We start from the raw sequence: 15,839 nt of genomic DNA on the forward strand, positions 1-15,839 counted from the left end.
CAACTTTTACTTGACAATATCCAATTTCTTAACATATACATATCCCAATTTCTAGTTAGTCCTCATCCCAACATTTTATAGGATATTTTTCTGAGTATATTGAATAATACATTGATGTGGTGTAGTAAAAGGAACTTGGACTTTTTAAATTTAGACCTCACCTTTCAATATCTGTGTTGCTTCTCTGATCCCTAGTTTCTTCTTCCATAAAACGGGGACTGTAGTATTGTGAATAATACCCCTTCACAGAACTGTGAGAGGACTATGTGAGATGCAATAAGGGAGAGAACTTGGTAAATAGCAAACAATATATAAATATTATTGTATTATAACAATTAACTCCAGTCAAAGGCCATCAGGATAACACCTGCAGTTGAACAGGATGAGGTTGTTATTCTTGGCAGTGAGGGAAAATCAATGGCATAGGGAACTGTGGGGCACCTCAGTAAGAGGATGTTAGAAAATATTTAATTGTTTACTTTTGTGTTGGTTGATTTCAGGAAGGGTTTAAGGAAATGGGGCTCTGCTCTGGATTTGGTAATGTCAGAAAGTAGGGGGGTGGAATTCTGTGATTTGGTACCTTAATAAATTATCTAGGAGGAAAGAAGACTAATGTCATTGGTAAAGAAGTGGTACTCACTCATATTAGCTGAGAGAAGAGAATGTTTGGAACTTTGTTGGTTGCACTGTGCCCTTGATTTTGTCTATGAAGTGACCTTGTTTTATCTCACTTTACCACAGTCTTAGAGTGACCTTGTCCAATGTTAATGTCCTCTGAGATGGTTTCAGGTCCAACATGAGATAACATAGTCTAGCTATGAGCCCTGAGCCAGCTGCTAACGGCACTGAGGTCTAGCTGTGTCAGACCAGTTCCAGGAAGTCACCTTGATGCAACTCCTCCTGTGCTGATTTGACCGCTTGAGAGCCTTCTGTTTTTAATGATTTTGATTTTTATTAACATTCAAAAGGAGAGAAGGGTCAGACATAATAAAATGTTTACATTTTCTAGGCATGCCCTTCATTAAAATTATATATGTACAAGGCCCAGCAGAAGTAAGGCTTAATTGAGTGTAGTTGGTAGGTTACGTGAATGTCACATAACACAAATGTTACATGAAATGGACATAAATTTGAACATTTCACCTAAAATATCACGTGGTGTATTTGAGTATGATATTGTTATGTTATAGAATTACATGGTTATGATTTTGTAATAAAAAAAAGGGAATTATTTGACTGGACCCTGTGTGTGTATGTGTGTGTGTGTGTGTGTGTGTGTATATACATCGCCAAAATAAAGTTGCATAGCCTTTTCCAACATCAAATCCTTTAGGGAAAATAAAAGCTTAAGTTCGTAGTTCGAAGACTCAAGCATCATAGTAATTTTCTTTATAGTATATTACTTTAGAAAAAAAAATATCCCTCTTTTAGCATTTGAAGACTGAAGGAATCAATGATTTAAGTTTGGTCCTCTTTTTTCTCATTTTTGGCAATTCTTATTCTGATGTTTTATGTAGTAGAGTCCTCATAATATAGAGGATAGGGATTATAATAACTGAGTGACAGATTGAAGCCTAAAATAAATGAAAAAACCATTGACCAATAAGTTTTCATTTATGTCCTGAAATATGTATAAATGAATTTAATTATATAATTCTGTGGGAAACAGAATAGCCTGGAATTCATAAGACATGGATTAAGGTTCAGTTCCAATCCTTAATTATAAATATTAACTGAGGCAACTTATTTATCTTTTTTGTTCCTCAATTTTCTCATTTATAAAGTGGAGACAGTCTTTATGAACTTCTATATTATAGGATTTTTATATAATTAAAATTAGGTGGAAGAATCTTTTAAAAGTATAAAACAATATAATGTAGAGGATAGTTATCATGACTTATATAAGAATATTACTTTACAAGTAAAGAATTTAGGGAGGAATAGGTGAAATAAATTCGGGATATTATGATCATTTTTTAGTTTGGTTTCTTATGTACAGCCTTAATCATAAACTCAAAGGGGTGTTTCCTTGGTCAGGTTAGTACAGGGAGAATTGCATACATAAGGCTCCCGTCAGTCTGTGGGACTAAGCACTGTCGCACTGGTCGGTCCTACATTTGCGAACTACATTCCTGTGGATCCTGTCAGGTTGTAGTTTCTGGGTATATTTGCAGAGTCTTACAAACCCTAAAGAGAGGAAAGAATCACCCAAGCGTTGGTCCTCAGGAACAGAGAGGGACCCAAATATCTCTTTTACGTAGAACAAGAGGCTTCAGTCTCCCGAGGACCTCAAATACTGATTCCTCAGCAGCTATGAGAAAGTGGCCTGCCCAAGGTCCCTCTGCAGGGAGCCCTTCTGGTGAGGACACTGAGTGGGAAGATGCGAAACATTTGCCTGACCTTAGTTCAAAGGTCTCTGGTTGTCTCTGCAGGAGGATGTTACAGTTCGAATGCGGCCTCATTAACCTGTTCTTTAATTGATTCGCAGTTTATCTTTTTTTTAAGATTTTTATTTATTTTTTAGAGAGAGGGGAAAGGAGGGAGAAAGAGAGGGAGAGAAACATCTATGTGCAAGAAAAACATCTATCATTTGCCTCTCGCACGCCTCCATCTGGCCTGCAACCTACGCATGTGCCCTGACTGAGAGTCAAACTGGAGACCTTTAGGTTTGCAGGCTGATGCTCAACCCACTGAGCCACACTAGCCAGGGCACGTGTTTTTTCTTTTTCATCTTCTAGTCTTTTGTGTGGCAATTGTATTCATTTTATGTCATTTCATATTTTTAGCATTACTCCTGAGGTCTTTGTGTTTAACTTATAGGAGTTTTAAATAATGTGTTTCTTAATCCTGGTTTGCTTGCTTTTATTACTTAATATTTTTTCTCACTTAAACTTTGTCTTAACAACTTTTTAAAACATTCATCTTAGCATTATCATTACTTCCACTTTAAATTCTAATTTTTACATGGTATTTCATTTTGATTTTTCTCTTTTGTAATTTATTTTAAAATAGCAAGTTGGAACCATAGCTTTATGTTCTTCAGCATTTGCCCAAAGCAAGAGGAATCTGAACTCTTGAATTTCATTATCACTATATTAGGTAGCCTCAAAGCCAGCGCCAGAATGCTTCTCCCTACAATTCCTTCCCATGGATAGCTTCATTAGTCAGCAACAATCAACCCAGAACAGCTGCTGAAATTATGGTTTTATTATCCAAAATATTCCTGACTTTGTGGATGAGTATTTTATCTAACTTGTTTTTCATGCTATTCTATATTGTCACCAGTTATTGATCAAAATGTGAGAATAGACTGAAATCATATTTTTGTTAAAATGTGTCACAGGATGTAATTTGGCCCCATACATGGGCGACAGGTTTCTCTTCCAGGTGAACACAGTTGCAACTCTAAGCGTATGGCGGGAGGACTTTCATATAACAAAGTCAACCCCAGGAATCTAGCAATTTATCCATTGCAATTTTAATTCTTCTGGGCCCAGAAAATCTGGTAATCTGTCACATACTGAAGCAAAACTTTAAATGTCCCCTGTGTGACATTGTTGTACAAGGAAGCACATTCCGTGATGGTAAGACAGGCTGATCGCTCAGCACTCGCCCAGCTTCAAAACACAGGCTGACTGTTCTCTATTCTTACTCACCTTTGTAAGACAGTTCATAAAGTAATAAGCATTTAGAGTTTTTAAATTGAAAACTAAGACTAAAAAAATCCAGCTGAAAATGCTTATGATGAAAATGAAGAGAAATAGAGAAAAAGCCTAAGACAGTGTTGATTCTTATCCTGGCTGCATATTATAGAAGAAATTGTGCACCCAATGTTTATTGAATGCTGTGCCGTGAAAGGAGTAAAATAAAAAGGGGGGATGGTTACATTTCAAATAAATTTGGAAGATATTTTTTTAAAGTTTTTGTAATTCAAGACTCCCTGCGTTATATCTATAATGGCATTCCAAATTCAGAGTGTTCAAAACTGACATTGATTTCAGGACTACATACACCCTGACCTGTTTGAATGCTGGTCTAATGCAGTTCAATAAGAGTTTCCACCATTTATCTGTTTCAATAAGCCAAAACCATAGAAGTCAACTTTGATTCTCTATTTTTCCATACTTTAGCACCAACCAATTAGCTCTATATCCAGAAAATAGCTCAAATGTATTTACTTTTTTCTGTTTCTACTAATGTCACTGTAATCCAAAACACTTGTCACTTAAGTCTGGACCACAGTACAGTATCCCAACACCTCGCAATACCCATTCTCCCGCTTCTACAATTGTTACACACAAATGTGAAAGCATTAAAATGTAAATCATATCACTTCCCTACTTTAAAATCCTTTCATTTTTTTTCTTATCTTACTTGGTCACATGGCCTACGGAGCCCTAAGGGATCTGGCTTCTGCTCACCGTCTGAACCCATCTCCTTCCTCCTCCCCCTTCATGATCCCTACACGCCTTTTCTCTGTTCTGGAATACACAAAGACTTCTTAACTCAAGAATTTGCACTGGCACAGAGATTTCTGTGTCTATTCACATTTCAGGCTCCTTCTAGTGACTCAGGACTCAGCTTTTATTGGTTTCTTCTGAGGGGCACGGCTGGGTACTGCTGACCACATTGCCCTCTTTTATCCCACTGTCTTCATAACATTTCCAGCTGAAACGTTCCTGTTTATTCATTTGTTTACTAGTTTATTTTTGTCTCCACCGCAGCTCCTCAGACTACATGTTCCTTGATGGCAGAACTTAGTTGGTCTCTAACATCAGAGTTTTTCCAGACTCTGAAAGAACAATACCAGTCATAGGCTAGATTCTCTGTACATCTTTACTTGTGAGTGCATTATGAGACTCCATGAGGAGTTTTAGAGTGTTTACATTTCCCCAAATTATCAAGGAACACTTTTCTGACAGAATGCCAAGATGTTAATCAGCTTTCAATAGGAATGCAGTTTTAAAAAGAAAATATTGAGGTATTTTCAAATTTGCGGGTTTGTAATGACTCGGAGTTATCTCTTACAAATGTCAGAAACCAGCTATACAGAGGGGCGCATGGGGTGTGGAGAGAGAGGCCTGATTGTCACCAATGCCTTGATTCTCAATGGAGGTGAAAACAAATCTGAACGCAGGGCTGAAGGAGAAGCAGCTTCATTACCACTTTGGAGTCCCACATCAGCATGAGCGAAAGAGATAAAAGCGGCCCCTTCTCTTTTTGTACTATCTAGATGAGTGGTTATTATAATATATAATATATATTAGATATATAACATATGTCTAATTATAATTATATATATCTAACATATATATATATATAAGATAGAGGAAATGATACATGTTTTCTAAATAATTTCATTTTTAAATATCTCAATATTTATCCCTGAATTATAATGCACATATCCTACTTGGAAATACTTAAATGCTCAAAACAGAACTCTTAATTTCTACCTCTCAGAAACCCCCCAGTCCTCCATTAAAAGTAAATAAATAAAAATGTCACTACCATTTCCTGAAAGGTCTTGGGGTTGATGTCTCTAAAAAGAGCACAGTTAATGGTTTTCTTAATTGTAGGATATCAATTTAAAAACATGTGATATAAAACAATGTCCCATATTTGTCACTAAAAGAAAATCTTTCATGTATATTATATAATGTCTTTTGTCTAATCTTTTAAATTGAATTCATATGTCCCTTTCTTTTTAACTTCTCAGTTTTCCATTTTCCCAGTAACTTGGACTTAACGACACTAAAGGAATATTGGGGTTTTCCTCTTTTTAAAAAAAATATCCAGTCGGTTACTTTGTCAAGTCAATTCTTTCTTAATATTGCAGGTAATGTTCAATAAGAGGACCCTCTAGTTCTCAGGGTTAAATAAAACATCAAAAGTGCCCACTTGAAACAACTTCAATTTCATTGTTATTTCTTTTCTGTAACTCACTTTATAACAAAACTGTTCCCATTTAAAATGTGTTTTGTTGATTATTGTGGCAGTGTTAAGCCTCAAAATTTTCCCTCAAAAGTCTTAATATGACTCCTTCTTGAACTTTAGTCAAAACATAAAATGTATACATTAGCTGAAAGGACTGAACAACTAATTACAAATGCATGAATTTAAAATTTTAAAAAATTGCTAATGGTGATACAAAACCTTATACGGGGAGCCTAATGAACAGAATACTTCACAAATATTTTCATTCATTCTAATCTGTTTTCAGCAAGGTCTTTTTGCATCCCTCGTCAGTATTACAGCCCCGTGCCAAATGATCTCCTCTTTGCATATTTGACTTGCTCATTCCTGGCTCCACATCTCCTTAGCTGGAAAGACTTGTCCTCTTTTCTTTGCCAGTGAGTGTGTAACTATTACATCCATTTAAAAAATACTGAAAATGTACCTAAAATCAGAATTGCTAAGGGTATCATATAATCCTTTATTCTAGTCATTCAGCACTGAGTAAGTTTAGTATCACCTAATTTATTTTTGTTTATGTGTTGCTGGGTATTTTCAATAATTTGAATACCTGTACTTTTTTTTTCCTAAATGTATATCAAGGTGCAGGCATGAACCTCATTTTTTTTTAACTCTTCTCAGAATGCTTCAGAGTTCATCATGCAAGCTCAATAAATGTTATCTTTAAGAAGCAAGATTCTGAAATGGAAAATACACTCATCTTTAAAGCCAAAATAGAAAGGAAATGGATAATTTATGAAGTCCTATTGATTAACTAGACTTTTCCTTTTTTGTTTGGCAAATTGACTACATAGCCAATAAGACTGCATTGGGTATATTTAATGAAGTGAGATGCTAAAATTACATGAATGAAATGATTAAATTTATATTTTGTGATTTTTAATCCAACAAAGGATTTATTAAGTACAGCTATATATCTATTAAACAACCTGCTTTTTAATAGCCACCTGCAAGGCATGAAATGAGGTTGAAAGCACTTACTCATAACCCACCAGGCTTTTTGTTTGTTTAGTTGGGTTTTCATAGCAACACTAACTAATGTTCGAACTTTAGGTTTATGGTTAATTCTCTTTCAGTGTAAGGAAATTGACTAAGACCAAGGAATAATATTGGAAAATGAAGATAGTCATATATTAGTGCATTTATAACTCTTATATGATATTAAGGCATTCTAAATTAGATAAACATTTTTGCCCAATTTCTTTGCTTATTTTTATTTTGTGATTACACCTTTGTCGATGATGTTTTTTTCTAAATTCTACAAATTTCACCATAATATAATTATTTCCCGAATAGATGTGATCTGTCCTTCGAAAGACTTCATGTGCCATGCCAAGACATTATTGCTTTTACCTGTTACTCATTTGTGTGCATAAAGTAATTCTTCTACTAAGCTATAAGATTTTTGAGGTTGGGATTTATATTCCACTTCTCTATCCCTTATAACCCCTATTATAGTGTTTGATAACTAAGAGACTCTCACAAATCATTTTAATGAATGAATAAATAAATGAGTCTCAATTTAAATCTCCCAGAGACAAGTTCGACAGTCTGCCAAATGTTAGTCACCAGACACCTGGGAGTAGTCCTGACCCTCTCTCCACTTCAGCTCCCATGAGACCCCTGTGCCATACCTGCCCAGTAGCTCTCTAATCTTCCACTCCACTGACACTGCCTCATCATGCTAGCTCTGACCCTCCCTACCCTCTCCCATAGTTCCATCTCCACCTGCATTAGATCTGACCATAGAATCCTTTTTAAAGCCTTCACTGGCTTCTTAATGGTCTAAGAATAATAGTCCAGATTCTTCACACAGCTGACCAAAAGCCTAAAAAATCTGGCATTTGCCTTTTTACCCATCTCCTGTGGTAGAACTCTTCACCTGGCTCTCTTGATTCCATTCACAGTGGCCTTCATTCAGGTCCTGGAAGTGCCCATGTTTCTTCTGCCAAGGACCTTTGTACACCTTTGTGGAACGTACCCTTACCTTTGGTATGTCCCCATTACCCTTGAGGACTTGCCTGAAAGCTCATGTCAAGGACACTTTCCCAGCCTCTCCAAACTCTCATAGTATCTTGACAGTATCCTTTGCAGCAATGTTATATAATTAATCTACTTAGCTTGTAACAAATTATTTAACTCATTCTAGGTGCCTCTTCTCTTAAATATGCGTTCTATGGGTTATTCTTGGCCGGCATTTATTTTATTCACTGTTCCCTGTACCCAACAAGGATTTGCTTGCATTTTTGAGTGACTGATAAATATTCTTGAAGAAATAAATGAATCAAAAAAGATTCTGGATACATAAAAGGAAATAGAAGTGAAAAAATAAGGTAATAGTAGCTTTAAGGGTAGTAATAGAATCTAATGCCAACATGACCTTTCATTGTATATATCTCTTTAGAGTCCCTTGATTGGGAACTGAGCTTCAAGGTTAGGCTTACCTTGAGGTTTCTTTATAGCCTTCTCTACTGGACGATCTTACACTTTCTCTCTTTCTGCTTTGGCAGTTGATGGACAGTGGCAGGAGTGGAGTTCATGGAGTCAGTGCTCAGTGACCTGCTCAAATGGGACCCAGCAGAGAAGCCGGCAGTGCACTGCAGCCGCTCATGGGGGTTCTGAGTGCAGAGGGCCTTGGGCAGAAAGCAGGGAGTGCTATAATCCCGAGTGTACAGGTGAGACCTGATTGCCACATTTAAGGAATCCCTGCCATTTAAACACTGCGACAGAACCACGCTAGGTGGTTATATATTTCTAGTAAGTGAAACCAATTGTACCCGGACTCATTCTACTGTATGTCACCTTAATAAAGCAGCAAAATTCAGGAGGGTCGTAATTCAAATATTGAGTAAGTTGATAAAGTTTAATACTGAACTTGTACTTTTTACAAGTAAGGTTTAATGTCCAGTTGAAGATTCTGACAAACATACAAATTTCTGTTCGTGACAACACTTTTTATTTGACCAGCAAGTCAAATATTTGAATAAAGTTTATTCATGATGGTAGATTAATAAAAATTGGACAGTAATGGGCCGTAGATTTTGATATTTCTAAAGCAGTATACAGTAGACTGCTGACATTGACCATGTCAAATTTCTTTCAGCCAATGGTCAGTGGAACCAGTGGGGACACTGGAGTGGCTGTTCCAAGTCGTGTGATGGTGGCTGGGAGAGGCGAACAAGGACTTGTCAGGGTGCAGCGGTGACGGGGCAGCAGTGCGAAGGAACAGGCGAAGAAGTGAGGAGATGCAGTGAGCAGCGATGTCCTGGTGAGAATGAACTGAGGTTACCCCAATGGAAACATTTTGTGAGCAAAAAAAAAAAAAAAAAGGATTAAAAATATTGTCATTGGTTAAAAGCAGTACTTCCTCAACTGAAAGACCCATAATAATAAGTGGCAATTTACTTATTTGCATAATGTACAGAGTTGCCTCTGTTTATGTGTCCTAGGCTATTCTATAGGTTTTTAAATCATCTGCTGCAAAATGACATTGAAAATGTGTTAATACAAAGGTAGCCATATTGAACAATAACGTGGCTGGACATGAGTTAAACTAGTTTGGGGAATTATTTTTTTTAACCATTTTAATTATTTGTTCAGTAAGAACACAAAACAAATTGTCTTAGATTATTTATAGTAGAAATATAAAGATACACGTGTTAGATAGCTAAGTGAGAAAATAAAGAGATGATGTTGAAAGTCAGACACTTGTAAATTCTGCTGTTAATCCATCTTGATGTCTGACCTTGGACATCCCCATTTAGTTGCCCTTGCCCCATTTTCCACTGTAAAAGGAAATTCCTATGAGGAATGCATTTTAAAATGAAAGCATCAGGCCTTAATTAGTAGTGAAAGAATGAGAGTGCTGCTACATTAAAGGATTTTACCTATAAGCATAGAAAGAAAATGAAAGGTCAGAAACTGCCTGGATAATACATCATATACAGGGTTTAGCAGAAGTAAGTTTACAGTTGTATGTGAAATAGAGTTCCTCCTTGTATTATTATTTATTAATTATTATATTATTTTCCATACAAACAACTGTAAACCTATTTTTGCTCCACTCTGTATTTTAGAACATCATTTAGAACAAAGACTCTTTCCTAATGATGTTTACATTTCATAAAATATTATTGACATACTGAGTGAAGACTTAATAAATAAGTGAAAATTAGGATTTTAGAATGCTATTATAGGCAAAATTGTTATAAACATGCTAAAAAAGATGGGATGGAATTTTAAAATATTACAGCTGTGTATGAAGGAAAGTGCTGACCTTAGAGAATTTAAAGACCCAGTTAAAGTCATGGTGCTGCTGGTCATAACTAGCTAATCTCGCTGGCTTTCTCATTCCTAGTGAGTATGGTAAGTGCAGCATTCAAGGTTCCTTTTTCAGTCCAGAAAATTATGGATTTCTGTCTTGGTCTAATTTAACTACCTCAATTTAGAAAAACCAAGGAATTCTAAGAGATATATAGGGGGTCAAAACTTTTTATTTCTTCAAACTCAGAATTGTAATGGCTTCTCATAGTTCAATGCTAATACCAACAGAAACAGCAATCTAAGAGTAACAATGTCAGTAGGTGTTTTAAAAGTTTACCAAAGATCTAAAATGATTTTGTTACTTCTTAAAGCCATATGGATTTAGAATGATAAAAAGTTTTGAGTATGCAGAGTCTTCCTGAGAAGGATACCTATGCAGATTAGCACTGTGAAATTGCTTCTGTGCTGCATAAGAATTAAGATGCATTATATAAAACCTTTTTTGGGGGAGGGAAGGAGGCCCAGGGAGAAGGGATATTAGAACTGCAGGCATGATTAAATAAGACTTTTAATATTTGAAATTACCTAAACTAGTATAAGCATGCCAGAGTTCTTAACTGGGCTTTTAAGACTGTCTCTCATCTGCATATGGAGAGTTAAGATGAGCTGCTGCAATCAAATTTAAAAGATTGCCACCTGCTGTTTAGAAAACATTTTACATATCTACTTCCAAAAAAAAAAAAAAAAAGATATTATACCTTATTTGCTAGGTTTTTTGCTGGCTTTTGTGATTTAAAGCAGGTTGAAAATTATCATGTAAAATGATAAAAATTTTTTATATTACATGTATTATGCTATGTTCTGGCATGGGCAAGTGAGTTTATAGTTATTCATATGTAAAAAGACATTCAAGCTCTGATTATTACAATAGCTTTATTAACTGTGTTTTGTGTATTCACAACTATCAACCTACTTTTGCCCACCTCTGTATATTTGGTATTAACCTTACATTTTTATTTTATTATTTCCAAGAATATGATTTGAAAACATATTATACATGGAACAATATAATGGTTCCAAGGTTACATACTGAAAATATAAATTGAAAAAACCTTTTGAATTATCTTAACAGTTACTAATGCATTTTTCTTCTTTTGTCAATAACCAAGATGCAACAAATGTTCCTTTTAAAATTATATTTTTTTAAGTATTATTTATAGCGTTGTTCATTCTCAATTTTTCTTCAGGTTGCTGAAAGTAACTAGTATTATGTTTATGCTTCACTTAATTTGGATGCAAAACACATTAATTAAGTTTGCCAAGAAACAAACCCTCAGTTGTCAGGAAAGAAAAATATAACATACTCACATCTTTGTCTGGATAATTAATGAAAATAATGATTAATCATCTGGATTTAATCAAAAGCTGTTAAGGTGTCTGCTTAAAAAAAATGGAAAATAAAGTTCCCATCAAGATTAATATAGTCCTTTACTGGTAAATGGATAAAATAAAAGTATTAAAGAGAGCAGTACAGCATAGGAAATATAGTCAGCAATATCATAATAAGTATGTATGGTGCCAGCTGGATACTGGAAATATCAAGGCAACACTTTGTAAAGTATATGATTGTCTAACCACTATGTTGTACACCTGAAACTAATATAAAATAACACTGAATGTATACTGAAACTGAATTTTTTAATTTTTAAAAAAATAAAATAAATTGGAAATTTTAGAAAAGAACACTGCTGACCAGAAATAAGATACTGCTCTTGTCTTCATAGGAAAAGAGAATTAAAGGGATAAAAAATATATTTTATATATTATATTTATATGTTTTATATATAACCATGTGCACACAAACACACACACACGCGCACACACACACACACAGGGTCCAGCACAAATAACACTGTCTTTTTATTCCATAAAAAATCTTTTATTACAAAATCATAAGCATGTAGTTCTGTAACATAACAATATCACACTCAAGCACACCATATGACATTTTAGGTGAAACGTTCAAATTGCTGTCCGTCTCGTGCAAGACATGTACCTTACCAACCACACTCAATGGTGTTACTTCTTCAAGACCCTGTATATGCTGTTATTTGAGTAATAGAGTAGCTATGGGGGAGATAATTAAGTTACCCAATTTTTTAATTGGTCATACTTATCAAATGATAATTTCATTGGTATCAATCTCATTGTACAACCTCAGGTTTTAAGGGTTGAAATAGCAGAAAAGTAATAAATAGCTACTATGATTTAGTTACCTTGCTACACCGTGGTAACATAGTAATTTCAGTCCTGTTTCTTTGTTTTTCAATATGTTCCTGGTTAATACCATGTAGAAAGCAGTTGTTACTGGTGGATTGGCTTTTGATACCTTTCAGGCTTTCACAGTGTCTTGCTGTGTTCCCAGGAGAGATGTGTTATTCCTATAGCTCCAATTCTAAGATCCGTTACTCCTTAGTCATTATCTGCTACGTTGGAACATACCATTCACAGGGAGATGTTAAATTTAATTTATACATAAAATGTCCTTGTTGGAATCATGATGGCTTTTATTTACAAATGGTGAGTGTGTCTGCAGGTTGAATGTGCAGAGAAAAACTTGTGAAGTAAGATAGCTATGTCATAAATGTATACAGTAATAGCAATTTAGATGAGATATAGCAGTTACTGGGATATTTAACTCTAAATATTCATACCAAAGGAGGTTAGCAATAATGTGTGTAATTCCCAACTTGTCTTGAATGCTATAATGCACTTGCATTAGAATTTGGCGACTTGTAATGTGGTAAATATAAATCCTGTCCCCACTTAGATGAAAGACCATTCTGGGAGGAGTAAATAGCATCCTTACCTCGGCAAGGTTGCTCTGCAACAGGATTCCATCTCCCCTGGAGACCAAGGGAGACTTCATTTGGTTTCTGAGTCATTTTCTTTCAACCAAACTCTAGTAGGAAGAAAAAAATCACAAAACTTGCTTCTATTGGACTCCTGTCTTCTTTGAGTTTCTGTCCTCATTGACCAGAGCTGTGCTTCTCAAGCATTAATACACATTAAGAGCCACCCAGGGAGCATAAAAGCACAGATTCCTGAGCCAGGCCCCCGGAGATTCTCATCAGTAGGTCCTGCAGGGGCCTGGAGATTTGCCCTGCTAACAAGCTACTAGATGATGTTGACCACACTGTAGATTACCCTTTGGGTTACACTGATCTACTGTAAAAATATACACTATAGTTTCCCCTCACCCGTGGCTTCACTTTCCACACTTTCAGTAACCCGTGGTCAACTGTGGTCTTAAAATATTAAGTGGAAAATTCCAAAAATAAACAACATGTAAGTTTTAAATTGCATGTCATTCTGTGTAGCAGTGTGATGGACTCTCACACCTTTCTGTCCCACTCTCTCCAGGAGGTGAACTATCCCTTTGTCCAGTGTGTCCACTCTGTGGATGCTACCCACCTCTTCATCATTTAGTAGCCCTCCTGGTTCACAGATGGTCTGCTGAAGCACTGTAGTGCTTAGGTTTAAGTAACTTTTAATTTACTTTAATGCCACATTCCCATAATTTTTATTTTATTTTTTAAAATTGTTTATTTTCTTATTATTGTTGCTAATCTCTTATTGCTGTACCCAGTTTATAAATTGAACTTTATCATAGGTATGTATGTATAAGAGAAAGCGTAGTGTACACAGGGTTCGGCACAACCTACAGTTTTGGGCATCCACTGGAGGTCTTGGAGCTTAACACCTGAGGATAAGGGCAGGACTACAGAAAATAAAAATAAGGCAGTAAAATGAACAAAGAAGTGGCAAACAGCCTTTTGCCTCAACTCCTAAACAGGATTGAAATTTTTGTGTTATTTATCCTTCCTAAATGATGAAGGATTGTTTCTGGAATCAGGTGATAATGAAAATACAGACAATTCATTTCGGATCTCCCTAGCTAACTCATGTTTGCATGAAAATGAGATCTCTTAAAAGCAGTCACTTACAGAAAATTAGGTTTTTAACTACTTGTTGCGAACAAAGAAAGGTGGTTTAGTCATTATGTAACTCTCAGTTCTCAAATCCCCATTGTTCCTCTTCCATGGAGAGGAAGAGACACAACTGGGGTACCGTTTGCCCACCTTTGATAGGAAGCTGTGCACTGTCGAGACACAGGTCGGCTGCTGCCCTGCCGCCCCCAGCTGCTCTCCACCTGAGCAGAGCAGTGCTCCCACCCCTTACAGTCCAGCGCGGTGAACTACTGTTTACACCCACAGGTATGCAGTACGTGGTGGTGGGAGGGGGCTTGTCAGCGAGGAGGAGGAAGTCGTAGCTCATACTGACTTATTTTCTCCTCTGTGCTCAGTTGGAGAAGGGCCGGATGAATTGCTATTGATACAGTATTTTGTCTTTGTTACAGACAAGTTGAACAAGTTAATATGTCAGACTTCTAAATTGTGAGGACCACTGCATTTTTTTAAAGCTAAATGTAATCATTATTAGAAACCTAGATATGTGGCATAAAATGTACATTTATTACATTTATTTTTCTAGTTATTTTTTATTTTTTTCAATTAGAGTTTATATTCAATATTATTTGTGTTTGTTCCAGGTGTACAGCATAGTGATTAGACAATCATATACTTTACAAAGTGTTCCTACATTTCTAAAGAGAAAAATAAAAAGCATACTGCTTTATATTGAAATATTCACATAAAGGTTGGTGCCTGCTTTCTATTTTTTCATTCCAAAACACGAGAGTATCACTAACAGTACTTTTTTTAAAAAGCTCCTAATTCATTAATATTTCATTTTTTGCTATCCGATGTTATAGGTACACCCTATTAGAAATTATATTATTACATATTCAGTTTCAAAGGTTAAGGCAAGTGTTTGCACTGAGTATTTTTGGACAGAGCAAATAATGTCACACCTTGAGTATGCCTATCAATTGTTCACCTAAAACCAACCACTGAGTTTGGTGTTGACAGTAGATGGCACTAAGTATTGGTGTTTTTCATTGTAGACATTCTGTTTGTTCTGCCACACCACCTCCGATGCATTCAACAGGTAGGGAAATAAATTGGAACATGCAGATACCCCACAGGTGAGAGACATTACCTGTTGCTAAATAAATATCTAAGAAAGCATTTTATTACCTACTCCAGTCTACAGTTCTACAACACATAAGCTAAACTTCTTAGGCAGAATCACTGGGGTCTAAACTAATGAATGTGTATCCCAGATAGTACTGTATGTGCATTAGTCAAACCTATTGCTATAGAGATACTTATTATCATAATTTGTCTTATCAGATTGCTTATCAGACGAAACTTTGAGAAAATTCTCACAGCTTCTGCCACAGCAGAAACTTAAAAAGCAATTTGTTGTAATCTCATATTATCCTACTTTGTCCAATTTAAAAATATTTGACAACATGCTGATCATTACCAAATTGAAATAAAAAATTTAAGCAGCACTTTTCACTTTATTCCCTTTCATTCCACATTGTTTTAATAGTGAAAATAAACATGTTTTATAAACCATTTAATTATTTTTAATTAATAAAATGAAAATTAATGTAATTAGTAAAACCCCTTTTG

General features: G+C 35.5%; 1 protein-coding gene across 2 annotated transcripts in view; it reads left to right on the forward strand.

The window, feature by feature from the left end:
• The window catches only part of ADGRB3 (adhesion G protein-coupled receptor B3), a 706,145-nt gene that overhangs the window by 285,283 nt on the left and 405,023 nt on the right, over positions 1–15,839 (forward strand). For both annotated transcript variants that reach the window (XM_054569550.1, XM_054569551.1), the window contains exons 6-7: positions 8,484–8,648; positions 9,077–9,241. In XM_054569550.1, coding sequence (XP_054425525.1) covers positions 8,484–8,648; positions 9,077–9,241 — 330 coding nt within the window. The remainder of the gene's footprint in view (positions 1–8,483; positions 8,649–9,076; positions 9,242–15,839) is intronic.

Source organism: Pteronotus mesoamericanus, unplaced genomic scaffold, assembly GCF_021234165.1.
Source record: "Pteronotus mesoamericanus isolate MK-2021 breed Mesoamerican mustached bat unplaced genomic scaffold, CSHL_Meso_final contig_20, whole genome shotgun sequence".
Lineage (NCBI taxonomy): Eukaryota > Metazoa > Chordata > Mammalia > Chiroptera > Mormoopidae > Pteronotus > Pteronotus mesoamericanus.